Here is a 14,013-nt window from a genome sequence, read left to right on the forward strand (position 1 = left end):
TGAAGGCCTTCTGCGTCCTCCCCCAGTCTCTCAGGTCTGGGGATCCATCCCAGTGGTCAGCACTAATTCTTAACTCAAAGGACAGGAATATTTTCTGCCACCAGGAATTGTCATCAGGAGCACATCACTACAGAGCAATGTGAGGAGCTGGGCTTTGTGTGGAAGTGAAGCGCAGTGGCTGCAGTCCAGCTTGTATTCCTTTAGAAACCGAACTCCTTGATAATTACAGCTTTTTTTGTTAATTTATTCATCTCATTGTGCCAAGTTAATCCCACTTTTTTGTTGTGCTTCCTGTACATTTAAACGTCAGACACACGTATCTTGGAGAACGGCATTCTGCGTTTGCTTTCTGTACTCTCATCTTCAGAGAACAGCAGAGACAGACTCAGTAAGACACCTATGTTCATGGAAGGTGGCACATCACAGCCAGAAGCACCACCCCCGAGTCGCTGTCGGATGCAGAGGCTGAGGAATGAGCAGAACAATGTTCCTGCTGCTGGCCACCACTGCTCTCCTCCTGCTTCTCCAACAGGCTCCAGGCACTTTCTCTTGTCCTTCTGATTCCCTTCCTGAATTACTCCAGCCAAGTAATTGTTTCATCATGTTGCACAGAGACATTGTGCTGTAGTGTCACTGTGACATTCATTTCTAAATCCAACGCTTCTCATCTACACAAAAACAACTCGGGCTCGCGCAGCTCTGCGGGCCCAGATTGCAGGTGGGCTGTGGGAGGAAAGCAGCCCAGGGCTGAGGTCTGAGAGGGATTTTTGCATTCTTTGAAGGAGACTGTGATTCCTGTTACTGTAATTTTTAGACATCAATGAGCTACCTACCACAGGCTTAATGAAATGCTGTTGCAATACGCTAGCAAACACGAGGTATTTATAGAAAACAAAACAACTGCTGCGCTTGTTTTATGTGGCGATGGGGACCATAAACTTTCATTGCTTCTCTGTCAAAAATGCAGTTCTTTGTCTGGGATGATGTTCAAGACAATTAAAACAAGGTCTGATGACAAAGCCAGCACCCCTATAGGTGCTATAGAGGGAATGTGTGAGTTTGTGGAGGATTTGTTATTCTGCAAAATGGATGAAATTCTGAGACCCAAATTAAACCTCTGTTTAAGTACCCTGAACTCTGAGGAAATACTGTAATAGCTACGTAATGTGTGAGTTCCAGAGGCATGAGCAGATGGGACAAGGCAAAAAAGTGATGCTGACTGTAATTGGCTAGAAAATATCATTAGAACAGAATACTCCAGATTTGTGAAGGTTTTAAAGCAAATGAGGGTTAAATTTGGCTCTGCTCTGTAGAACTGTGACAATCAGTCAGAAGGTGTGTCCTATTGTAAGTGCAAATCAATTAGCTTCAGCAACTATTAACCCATTTATCCAGCGTTGAATTTCTACCCTTATTGTTGTTTTTCACATAAATCCAGTTCCAGCCACCTACATTTTCAGGAGTGGAAGGGAGAGCTTTATTACATTCAAACAGGAGGGAAAATGGTCACGGAGGGGTTTTAGTTCCCAGTAGATAAAACCATCCAAATCAGAGTTAGAGCTGTGCTGACCCTGAGAGCTCTTTACTGAGGCTCAGCAATGAAATGCTGCAGTGGTTGTTTCAGAGTCACAGGGTCCATCCAGTATCACTGCAAAGAGAAGCTCCCTCGGAATTTCATGTAGTTCTGGATCAGAAATCTCACATGGTCCTGACGTCAGTCAAAAGCCATACCTGATCTTTCTAGGCTCTTACACACTGCCCATGGAGTGGGCTGGGCCAACACTGCCCTCAGTCCCTATGGAAGAATCAGAACCTCAGAGAATCTCAGGGTGTTATCCGAGTTCAGAATTTGTACCACCGTTTAGCTATGTGTTGAAAAGATTAAGCTCTCAGAGTATGTTTTCAGTCCCAGCAAACAGTTACACAGAAATCCATTCTTTTAATCACTCATCAGCTCAGGAAGTCTCTCTCAAAAGAAGAACCAATTCCCTCCCACAGTTAACGTATATTTTTGGCCTCATGCTTCTATTCTGACTTTCATGAGCAATTTAAAAATGTATTCAGAAATGGAACAGAATTGTATCTTTGGGAGGAGTTAACTAAATTCCTACTTTTGTTTCGATTCTTTGATTGTGCTAGGACCTTTTCAATGTTCATGCATAGGTTTAATTTTTTCTCCATACTTCACATTAGTACATAAGTTTTGCCCTAAAGTTCTGACTGCTAGGCATATGCATGGTTAAACACAAAAGATGTTAATCATGACCCCGTCCCCAGATAAGCACCTGTGACCCAAACAGACTGAGTGCAGCTGGTGGTTTAGACTCCCTTGTGTTGCTGCGAATGCCAGAAAATGCAAGCTAATACTTATTATTGCTTCAGTGGTATTATAAATAGCCAGAGAAGATGTGTAATTTGGCCTCATATACATTTTTTCTTTATTAAAGCAGATACTAAGTTGCACTGACTTTTATTCTTGTCACAGCTAATGAAACAGTGCTTGAAAACTACGTAGCATGAGAATAACTTTATGTTTTCATGCATCCACATCAATAACAGCTGTTCTAGCAATGAAATTGTAAAGGTAAACACTTCACACAGCTATTTTTCAGATTGTAATTTTGATATATGAAGGCTGTTGCAGGAGTAAATTAAAAAACATAATGTAACCAATTGCAATTGAGTCCCCCATTCCAATCACCTTTGGACTGCGTGTGCAATTTGAACCCTTTTATTTGATAGAAAAGAAAAAAATTGTATAGAAACTGAGGCAGTTGTCCTGCACCTTCTGAGAGCCAGCAGTAGTACGAGGGTCAGAGCACTGCCACGCAGCATCTCCTGTATGTGCTTGGGCAGATAGGCAGTGACCAGCAGTCTGTTAACAGATTGAAGAACTGCTGCCAAAATTGTAATGGTGTTTCTTGTTCTTTCAGTTTCAAGTGGTACATACGATTTCTTCAGCGGATATAAGCAAAGCAAAGCATCAGATGCTTTGCAAATGGGAAGTCAGTGCTGCAGGTTTGATCTGGCAGCACAGTTTCTGCATAGAAAAGAACGCTGATTTCAGCAGTAATGAGGAAGACCTGCAGTAATCAGTTGGTGTCATAAATAATTTGAAAGGCAATAAAAAGCCCAAACCAAATGATTTTTGTAAGCCTCCATAAATTAAAAACAAACTCCCGGAGTAAGTGCCTTAACTTCCCTGCAGGGTTTCCCTGCGTCTAAGCTGTGAAGTCTTACCACACATTGTGCAGAGTCACCTTAGGAAAATAAGCAAAAGAGACCTGGTGAGGAGACAACTGGGTGCACCTGGTACTGCTTTCAGTTAACAGGATCTTATTTGCAATGGGAGGCTTCCTCGTTTGGAGCAGAGCCACTGTTCGGACAGGGATTTTCCAATTCCACCACTGTGATTAGAAAAGGTATTTGAAATCTTTTGTCTGCTTTAGTACTAGAATTAGTGCTCAGATTCATTTCCAAATTATTTTCTTCTTCTTTTTTTTTCTTTTTTTTCTTTTTTCCCTAGGAAGTGTTTTAACTCTGGGGGATTTTTCATATCTTTGTTCATTAAGTAGGGTATCTCATGGCCTCCATGCATTGAGCTAGAAAGCTCTGAAAATGTAAGCTCCGTAGGCAATATAAGATTAAGAACGAAGTATTCAGAAATTCTCTGACTCTTTCCAATTCCTTCTGAGATTGGTGTAACACCAGTGCTCATCAGTTATCCTGTCTAACTGCATCTGTCTGACAAAAACTTGCTGCTGCATGAGTTTCCCCCTCAATGAAGAATCTTTCATCCAAATAAAGAGATACACTGGTATACAGCAGTAATTTTAATGTTCTTTAAATCACAGCAGCAACACTGCCCCAACTCCTCAAGCAGTTTAAGGACAGGAATTAGCTCATTCGTGCCTGACAGAGCTCTAGCTCCGAAACTGGATTATTACTCAAACAAATATAAATACCTCTAGTACATCTTATCTTTCAATCTACTCTGCCTCCCAGCCCTCATAAACCGAACTTTTGTTGGAAGCTCTGTCATTTAAAGAAAGAAAGAAATACAGAAATATGTCTGAGGACATCTCCAGTCCTCCAGCAATTCTACCCTCGGCAGCACTCAGCTCTGACTGGGAATGCTGCTCATAAGTGTGGGTAACATTACATGGCCTACAGCACAACACGAAAATGGGATCTAACGATGTGGATAAGTTTCGTAACTAGAAGAATAGTAGAATAAACAGCCACAGGAGGCTGGAGAAATCAGCGTCACAAGGGACAGCCAAGACAAGATCTAACGTCTATCTTGCCTGCGAGAATTTGAGTCATGCAGGAGCTTGCTCACCCAAGAAATCTATTCATAGGGTCTCATAAAACCAACTTAACTGCAGTGCACAAATTAAAAAGCAAACAGTGGAAATCTGTATCGCATCTAACGCTTCCCTGCTCACTGCTGCACGGCTCCATTGGAGAACTATGGGAGCAGAGCACGGCAGATCTCCCTGAGAGCTCTCGGAGTTGTACCTGCCAGGGAAAGATAGGATCTCAAGTGTCAAAAATGCACAGCAGCTCTTTCAGTAAGAAACATGCTTTGCTGAAAGGAACGCTGGGAATAAGTGACAGACTCAGGGTTTGTCCTGGAACCCTGCCCTGCCTGCAGCAAATTCAAGTACTCTCTTGGTACAGAAAAGCTCCTCTGGATTCAGTTCAGCACAGACGATTAAGGAGTTCCTATTCGGGGCACTGGGAATCTGGATTTTAAAACATGGTGCTTAAAGTTGGCCTAAGAGGAAAATGGAACACGCTGAGTAAGACCCAGTCCTTCTCTCAGCCCTCCGCACATAACCAGCCTGGGACTGTGAGCCGCTCGCAGAGCTCTGGCAGCAGCACGCGGGACATGGGAGCAGCACAGCTTTCCATCAGCGGGCAGAACAAAGCTCCAGCCCGATCTATAGCCCAACAGGGCCTGCTCCCATCCCCACTCATCTGCTGCTTTCCCCCAGCTAACAGACACACGGAAACAAATGCCTCTCAACAGAGAAACTCTAGCTACAGGTTTGAGAAGAACATCTCAAGAGCAAAGGCAAGGGGTTGTTGGGGTGCCTCTCACCTGGTGGCTTTCGCGAGAGCTTCCGAGCAGGGACCACATTACCGACATCCAACAGAAGCACTACTTTCCCATGTTTATTCCTGTAAACTACAAACATAAGACATGCTGAATCATAATTCAGAGAGCAGAATCTCCTTGAAGAAAAAAAAAAAATTAAGTGAAAGCTTCCTCCCTCACTTTTTCTTCCCACTTCAGCCTTGCAGTTACTTCACCAGATCAGTCATGGTTTGGACAGCACACCTCGCTCTGCACACTGGGAACAGCAAGAAATGCAAAAAACACCACCCCAAACAAACACCTCTTCCCAGACAATACCCAAGAGGCAGCTCAAGCAAGTGATTAGAGGAACCAAAATGAGACAATGAAGACTGGCTGAAGCCTCCAGCTCTGCTCTTTGCTAGGTTTCTCCTGGGGTTTTTGTTTCTGTTTTTCTCAGTCACAGAGAAAGCCAAAAGACCAACGCGAGTCCTATCCCTGCTGGCAGCACCGAGCCAGATCCAGCTGGAATGTCAGCCCTGCATTTCATCTGACTTGAAACGTACCCTCAAAATAAAACAAGCTACTTTTTTTAACCTGGTCATAAAGTTTATTAAAATCGTTCATTAATGCTTCAAATGTAGCAAGAATGCATAGATCCCAAAATATACATATGTATTTTCTTATAGAAATAGATTATTCTTTATAATAAAAAAAAACTGTAGGAACATCTTTAACAGATTACTCAATCCATGACTGACAGTTACACGAGATTGCATCATGTACACAGCATTCCCAGCCATGCTTAAAGGATTGCATCACTTCACCCTCGCTCTCCTCTCGCCGTTTTAAATAACCCCAGCGCCCAGCAGAGCCCCGGGGCCGCGGCCTTCCCCCTCCCCCTCCCCGCGCCGCCCGCCGCCCCCTGACCCCGGGGATAGAGGGGGGAAGCAAATAGAGACCGAAACAACAACAAACAACAACAACGAAACCCCCAGCGAAACCGAAAACGCAGCCCGGTCCCGGGAGGAGGGCGTAGGGGGGCAGCGCTCAGCTCGCCCCGCGGCCCGGCGCGGGGGTCAGCAGCGGGGCGAGGAGGCGAGCAGGGGCTCGGGAAGCTGTTTGAACAAGTTCCTGAGGGTGCTCAGCTCCCGGGAGAGCTGCTCCACCTTCTTCTGCAGCCTCTCGTTCTCGGCCGTCAGTTCTAAGACTTTGTGCTGCGTCTCCAGGTTGCGCATTTTGGCTTTGTCGCGGCTCTTGCGCACCGCGATGTTGTTCCGCTCCCGGCGCAGCTTGTACTCGTCGCTGTGTTTGTCCACGCACTTCTTGGGCTTGTTCTTTCCCGCCGGCGGCCCCGAGTAGCCCCCGGCACCGGCGGCCGACTTGGAGGACTCGGAGGGGTTCGGGGTGCCGGGGGGGCTGGAGGAGGACGAGGTGGACAGATTCCCGCTGCTGCCGCTCGGCACCGACTGGTAGCCCAGGTAGGAGCGCACGGTGCTGCCGTAGGGCGAGGACATGCCCCCCGGTCCCGGCCCCGCTCCCCCTTCTTCCTTACGGGGCCCTTTGCAAGAGTCCAGGGTCTCGAAGACAGGCTCCACTTTGGTCTCCACGATCTGGGGCGGAAAGCAGCCCGGCACCCCCCCCGGCTTGTGGCTCTGGCTGCCGCACGGGTGGCCGTGCCGGGCGAGGCTGATGTAGGTGTAGTCGGGCTTCTTGCCGCCGCCGCTGCCTTTATAGTCCTCGGCGAAGAGATCGGAAAGGAAATCTTGGCCGCCGCTACTGCAGGCAGGCTCAAAGTTGCCCCCTGCTGCTGCTGCGGGAGGCGGCGGTTGCGCCGGCTGCTGGGATGCTGCTAAGGGGTCCAGATAGGGGCTGAAGTCAATGGCTCTCTCGTGGTCCCCTACGGTAAGCTCGGTCATGGAGCGGCCCCCGGCCGCCCGCGGGTGCAGCTTGTTGAGAGCAGCCAGACAGTCCGCCTCGTAATAGAAATTAGCCACTTCCATGGATTTAAAGGCGGGCGGCTGAATGGGGAGGCATGCTGCGTCCCAGGCCACCAGGCGTTGCATGAAAGCAAAGGGGGATGCGGGGAGGAGAAGACGGCGCGGGGGGCCCCCCCGGCACGGGATCGAGCGGCCGCCGTCGGGTGGGGGTCTCCCGAGCCCGGCGCTGGGCACGGCCCCGCTGCGCTGCCCGCCCGGGCGGCTCAGTCCGTGCGGCGCGGCGGGGCTCTCCCGCTCCCGGAGCTGCGGCTGGAGCTGGCGGCTCTCCTGCGGACCATCTGGTTGCGGGGCCCGTGTCCTCAAGTCTCTGACTTAGGAAAGTTCCTTCGCTCAGTTATTTATAGGGGCGGTGGATCCCATAGCAACAGGCGCGTCATCGCCTGGCCGCATGCCACGCTGCACGCTTCGGAGCTACCGCTCCGGCCCCCGGGACGCCGCCGGCTGCGGCTGCGGGTGCGGTGCGGGCCCCGGGGCCGCTCTGCAGGACGCGGGAACGGGACCGCACGGAGCCGCCGCCGCCGGCAGCGAGGCCGCCGGGACTTCACGTCTATCCCGGTCCCTCGGCTGCGGGGAACGCGGGCACCGCTCGGCCCGGAGCGGCTGCGAGACCGGGACGCGGCTTTGCCAGCGCAAGGCCGGGCCTTTTGTGTCTAAAAGGAAGGGTTGGCGCTGTGAGGCTGCGTGTGCCCCGCAGAAGTGGGTGCAAAACCTGTCTGGGTCTCGTTTTAGCCCTGGGGAAATCGAGGCAGAAGGCGTTTTTCCAAGCTCTTTTGCCAAAGCAGGGAAAAAAGCTGCAAATAGGAGACCGATCCTCTTATTCTCCGTCCAGTGCCTGATTGAGTAAACCGCACTGGCAGGCAGAATGGTCCGATACAGACGTGTGCAGAACCATTTTACAAGAGCAAGCGGAGAGCCAAGTGAGCGCAGTTTGGAGCACAGCGTGCTCCCGGCTGCCTTCTGACGGCCGCGAGCAGTCTGAGCCGAGCAGCCGCCGAGCTCCGCTCCCCATCTCTGCATGCAGGGACGGTGACTGAAGTTTGCCTTGGTTTATTTACTTTGCACGATACGGCGCAACTGTCAGAGTACAAAGGCGACAGGGAATCTGCGCTCTGAAGCCAGAGGGGACAGTGTTTAAATTTCTGAAAGAGACATGCTCAGAACCCGGGAATCCAGCCATTTTCAGAATCGCGGGGTAAGTTTGGGAAGGAAGACTGAATCTCGATGTCCGTTTTAATTAAAGACACCCACCTTGGGAATCAAACTTATATTTTCACTCTCTTACTCCCACATTTACCTGTCTACAAGCTGGTGATTCATCCCCAGAATAAAGGACTTAATTTAAAACAAAACATATAATTAAAGGAAGTAGGAGTGTCCTTCGCCTCAGTAAAGAAGACCCAGCACTGCAGGGAAAATGACACTGCCTCTTAGAATAATGTGAAGCAATCCTGCGGTGTGGGAAATATGGTAACGTTAAGCCAGAGGAACAGGTATTGCATTATACGATTCAAACAGTCAACTGTTCATAATGTTCAAACCTCAGAACTTTGAAAAGAGGAAGAATTCAGAAATGTGTCGGTGGATCACTGGACTTTTTCTTTCTTGTATTTTTGCGTTTACATTTCCTTTGCACGTTTCAGGAGGGTTTTGCTTTCCATAACAAAAGTACCCCAACAGGTTTTTGGGCTTCAAATATTTCTAGTTCTATCTTTATCTCCAAGTTAATCTTTGGTAAATGTACCAGAGATTAAATTGGAGCTGGGCCTGGCCAGAGGTCTGGGTCTGGAGGTTGGAGCCCATACCTTCATAAATACAAACATCTGTATTGGGTGCAAATACTGGCAAGTCCCAGTGAGCCAGGGCTTGTTCTCCTGCCTGTTTTCTCTCTTGCGCTGTGTCCTTATCCTGAGTTCTGATCTGGCAGTTGCATCCAGCAGCTGCCCTAACTGGCCCTTGCAACTGAACTCTTGAAATTCACCCTCATGTGCTTCCTACCTCTGAACATCTCAGGAACCCACAAGCAGAAGGTCTCCTGCCACGGCCACCTGCTGAAATGGCTCTGGTGTTCCTTGGCATTACCCTGACAGGTCTCCAGCTTGCCACAGCCATTGGCTGAACGCGGGCCATACAACCCATCAGTTACATTTCTTGGGCATTTTTTTTTTAAGATATTCTCAGAGATCTGAATTTGCCCTCTCCAAATTTCCGCCCTATTCTCAGCTGCTCAGCATCCAAAAGCTGTGCTCCAACCCAGGCTGATCTTCCCTAACAAAATAAAACGTCTGTGCAACTGCCATGTGAAATAGATTATATCAGAGATGGTGTGGCCCACACCTCCTTTTCCAGGCCAGTGCTGAGTAATCCCATAGTCACTGGAATCACACGTCAGCTGTAGTGGTAATTGAGGTTGGATGCCCAGCTGGTCCCCTCCTTCTCTGCTCCCCACTCACCTTCCTGCTCTGCTGGGATCTCTTTAAACTTTCTCCAGCTCACCTCAAATCCCAGCATCCATTCTCATGGAGCTCTCAGCTTCTCATGGGAACCTTGTTGGCGGGACTAACCACTCATGCAAAGCCCTACATTCAGCAAGAAGGTTTTGAGCTAAGTCTGGTCTCTTTTAAATTGTTTCTGCACTTGTCATAACAAATGCATGGCCAGAAATGGGGCTTTTGAAATGGAAGCGGTGTAGAGCGAAGCTCCCATCACGGAGAGCTGGGTGGAGGTCTTGGCACACCGAGCTCCATCCCTGTCATTGCCACAGGCTGACCTGGTCTGGTCTGATGTGCAGAGGCTGCAAATCATCCTGAAAACTCTTTTCCACAGAGAGATAGGAAAAGAGATGCAGGTGATCCTGGTGAAGGGATCACACAGTGAAAAACTCAGGGGCAGCAGCAATTGGTTCCACAACAGTTCTCTTGGCAGCAAATTTCAGCAGAAAGGCAGCGTTTCTCTGAAAAATGCCTTCTTTCTGGTGATTTCATGATTTAATTTTTCAGCTGGGGAAAGAAGACAGCATTATTCACAAATTGCTTAGTGAGAACATCTACATTCCTGGAAAAAAAAAATAAATTATGCAATAAAATCCAGATTCCTCTTCATTCATATATGAAAGAATATAGATAGTGGAGGGGTAAGACAAGAATATGGGAAGGGGGAAAAAGTGGAGGGAAGAATCTCATCTTCACTGCTCTTTTCTGTCACAAATTAAATTCTGCTCTCCATTTTCCCTCTTATACAGTAGAAAGGCACAGCTTTCCAGCTGCAGGCTCAGACCTATGATAAGACATCGCAGAGACATATTATTCCTAAAAATTGTCTTCTTTTCCAGGATTTCTAGCAGGCTCTCTGATTCCCACTCTGCAGGCCTATAGTACCTGTCCTGGAAAGACACTAGCTTTGGGGAGATGATATTAATGTAATGGTCACGGAACAAACACTGAAGCTTTTGTAAGAAGATCTGTGGGCTGAGAGTCTGTACTCTAGAAAAAGGCTGTCTATAATTTTAGATGCTTCTTGCTGAAGACTTGTCTTGCGTGTTGTTTGTCTTGCAGTATCTCCTGGCAGATCAGTGAGATCAGAGGTGCATCATGCTAAGCACTGTGTGGACACAGCTCCTCACTGCAGCCTAATGCAAAGCATGGAGAGGTAGAAGAGGGGCAAAGATTAAAGAAGATAATGCCAGAAGTCAACAGTTGCATCACTGAACAAGGCACTGCTGGTAGTGTGCTGGAAGTGAGCTGGAGAGGAGAATGAGAGCAGTAGTGTCTGTGTGTGGGCAGGCTGGGGGAGCACAGAGCTGCTTTGGAGGACCTTGGGGCGAGATGTGACCTTGCCTGAAAGTTTGACATAAGTGAAGCAATGTTGCAGTGAAGGCTGTGAAATAGAGAAGTAAAATTGAAATTTATTTCTGAGCACGCTGTGTGCTCTGTTTTCTCCTTGTTCCCAGCCCCAGGTCCCTCTTCATACAGCCGTGCACCTTACACCAGCACCAACTTGTAAGTTGTACCTGGCAGAGGCTGGATTTCAATCTATTGCTTTCCATACATTGTTCTCCACTGTTAAAAATAAATAAACAATAAAATTTACGAAATGTCAGGCAGGAACAGAGTGAGGTTGGCAGGGACAGTGTGTAAACTGAAAGAGAGATTGGCTCTCCTTCCATCTCTCCCAGCTCTTAGACCAGATTCGAGATTTTGCCTCATTATAACATTAAAAAGTAATAATAATAAAAAACTCAAACTATCCACACTATTTCCTGTCTTAAACTGCAGCTGTGATACTCTGCATTGCAGTCCCCTGTGTCAGGGACCTCCCATGCAAGTTGCAGGCTTTCTCCAGGCCTCCTTGGGTTCTTTTGTTACAGACCAGAGCCCTCCCCCTCCTGGAGGGCTCCCTGACCCCTCGTTCCCTTGTGACATGGGGATGCTCAGGTGTTTGTTGGTTGTCTGCTGATTTTCTGCTCACCTCTGACCTAGCACGCTTGGCCTTTGCAGTGCCAGGTTGCTCAATCCCCCCTTTATCTCCGTGTTGCTCTTTGCCCTATCCAGTGCTGCAGAGGCGACACCTGGAGATGGCACCCCTGCCTCCAGCCAGTGGGGCCTGTGTGAGCAAAATACCCTCCCCTGCTGCACAGAAAATTTTCCAGAGTGAATTGGAGGTCAGAGCAAATTTAAGTGGAGCAATGTTGCAATGAAGGCTACAAAGAAAAGGAGAGAGTGTCTGAGTGCACACAAATGCTGGTGGAAAAGCAGAAGCTGGAGGCTCCAGCCCGGTGTTGCAAAGCACGCACTGAAGCCATCTAACCAGGAAGATGTGGGCTTTATTTCTGAGCAGTTTTATGAATATCCCGTTGAAAAACAGAGTGAAGTTGCTGCCCACTAGCGTTCCAGAAGTTCTCCATAGTCATCTGGCAATTCCTATGTAACTGTATCGCCTAGCTTGATGAATTTGGTACAGGACAAGTGTTATTACTTTTTTTCTGGAGTGTCTAGGCTTTCATAAAAATGGTTGGGAGAACAGGATTCTGACCCTTTTAAGGAACCCTAACAAGTGTCAGGACATCCTAGGAATAGATCGGTAGTTATTGATTTTGGAAACTTCTAAACAAGAAGAACTCTTCAGTGATCCTGAAGCTGGGGCCAGACAGCTGGAACTTAGTGCTGCATACTGCTAAGGACAAGAGAAACTGAAGGCAGTTTTAGAGAGGTTGGCAGGAGAATGGGCCATGATGAAGAATAACAAGATTCTTCTGTAAAAGCTTTAAAGGCTGCATGTTTGGCTTTACAATTACTTTTTATTCAGCTGCTCTCATCCTGTGTTGAGCACCATGGGAAGCAGTTAGGACATGTTGGTGGTGAGCACTGGCATGTGAGAACAGCTCCTGGGTCTGTGTCATCTGGCTGCACTGCTGGCTGCAATGCCCAGGAACTGGGTGCTATAGCCACGGTATGCCACCTCCCCACACGTCGCTTCTGGACCCCGTCATCTCCCTGTCTCTTCGTGTATGGCTTTGGAAGGAGCCCTAGGAGTGGCTGTTCCAGCTCTCTCACTCACTGATACTTTCCCATGCCAGAGAGAGTCCAGCAAAGGAACTGCAGCCAGCTTCTGCTTCTTGTCTCGCGGATCAGGAAGAATTGCATAAGAATGGGTAAGAGGCGAGAGGAGCGAGTCTGACTTCTGGATGTTTTGAACTGTGAGCCTTGTGCAGTACTGCACAAAGGAGCTGGCGTAGCACAGGTCTGTGTTCAAAAATGTCTCCAAATCGTTCTGTAGGCTGGCCTCAGGTACAGATGGGAAAGGGGAAGTGCTTAGAGTAGAGTCAAAATGCTTCTTGTGACGCCTCTGGGCAGTGTGGCAGCGGGACCTCTAGGTGCTACATGCATTGCAATCATTGCCATCCCTTAACCGCAGCAGAGGAGACAGTCAGCTCTGTCCCTGCTGCTCCCAGCACACTGTTGAGGAAAAAAAAAAAAAAAAAAAGAGCAGATAATGATGCTTATGAGAATGTCTATGCAAAGCCACGCTGTTGAGGTGATGTCTGCCGCAACTAGCCGGCAAACAGCCGCCGCGCCCCGCTGCCCTTCCACGCCAGCGCCGCCAGGCGGTGCTACGGGCGGCTCAGGCCGTGCCCGGGCTCGTGGCGTCACCTGCCGGCAGCGCCGGGATCTCGGCGGGCGCAGCCCCTTCGCGCGGCGCGACGCCAACTTTTCATAAAGCGGAGCTAATTTGAGCGTACGATTCCGCTTAGTTGTTAATTAACTTGTGATACTCCGAGCAGGAAGGCAGACTGTGGAAGGCACACTGCATGCCTTAGCTGGCATCAGAAGCGCGGTTGGGTTTGTAAGACTCGTGCAGTTCAGGTCGGTGCAGAGGGCACTTCCAGCTCTGTGGAGGGGGCTCAGACGACCCGAAGGGACAGAACAGCGTTTTCCACGGAGGTATGATTTGCTGTCAGCACAGCCTCAGGTCCGGGCTGTGCATTCCCGTTGCTTCGTTCCATCCCGTGTTGTGTCGTTGGCAAACACATCACCTTCGAAGTCAACAAACCTCTCTTCAGCATTTCACCCTCTGTAAGTGAATTGTTTAAACCGAATCTACTCAGTCATTTGTACCGCTTCTAATTTCAATGCTGTTCTGTTTGACCTTGAAAAAAAATTACAACAAAACTAATAGACGTTAATAGTATTGGTCGGGGCTTTTTCCCTTGGTATTTTCTGTGCTGAAGAGAGCGTTTGCTGGGGATCAGCGAGCGGCTCGGCGCGCAGCTTTTAACGGACGCCACTAAGGAGCGCGGGCTGAGTCACCGCATGAAGGGCTGCGGGTAACTGACGGCCCTGGCACGGCCGCGGCCGCCGCGGGGAGCGGACAGACTTCCACAAACGCAGCGCGCAGAGGCGCCGCCAGGGGGCAGGCGATCCCCTGTCGGGAACG

At 48.8% G+C, this 14,013-nt stretch overlaps 1 protein-coding gene across 1 annotated transcript; it reads right to left on the reverse strand.

Moving 5' to 3' along the window:
- Positions 1-6,162: 6,162 nt before the first annotated feature.
- CEBPB (CCAAT enhancer binding protein beta) lies at positions 6,163-7,149 on the reverse strand (the record flags this gene model as incomplete). The annotated part of the gene is made up of 1 exon (XM_079543620.1): positions 6,163-7,149. One exon carries the CDS (start codon positions 7,147-7,149, stop codon positions 6,163-6,165), a length of 987 nt encoding a protein of 328 aa, XP_079399746.1.
- Positions 7,150-14,013: the final 6,864 nt, after the last annotated feature.

This window comes from Tetrao urogallus (assembly GCF_951394365.1).
Source record: "Tetrao urogallus genome assembly, chromosome: 16".
In the NCBI taxonomy this organism is placed as follows: Eukaryota; Metazoa; Chordata; class Aves; order Galliformes; family Phasianidae; genus Tetrao; species Tetrao urogallus.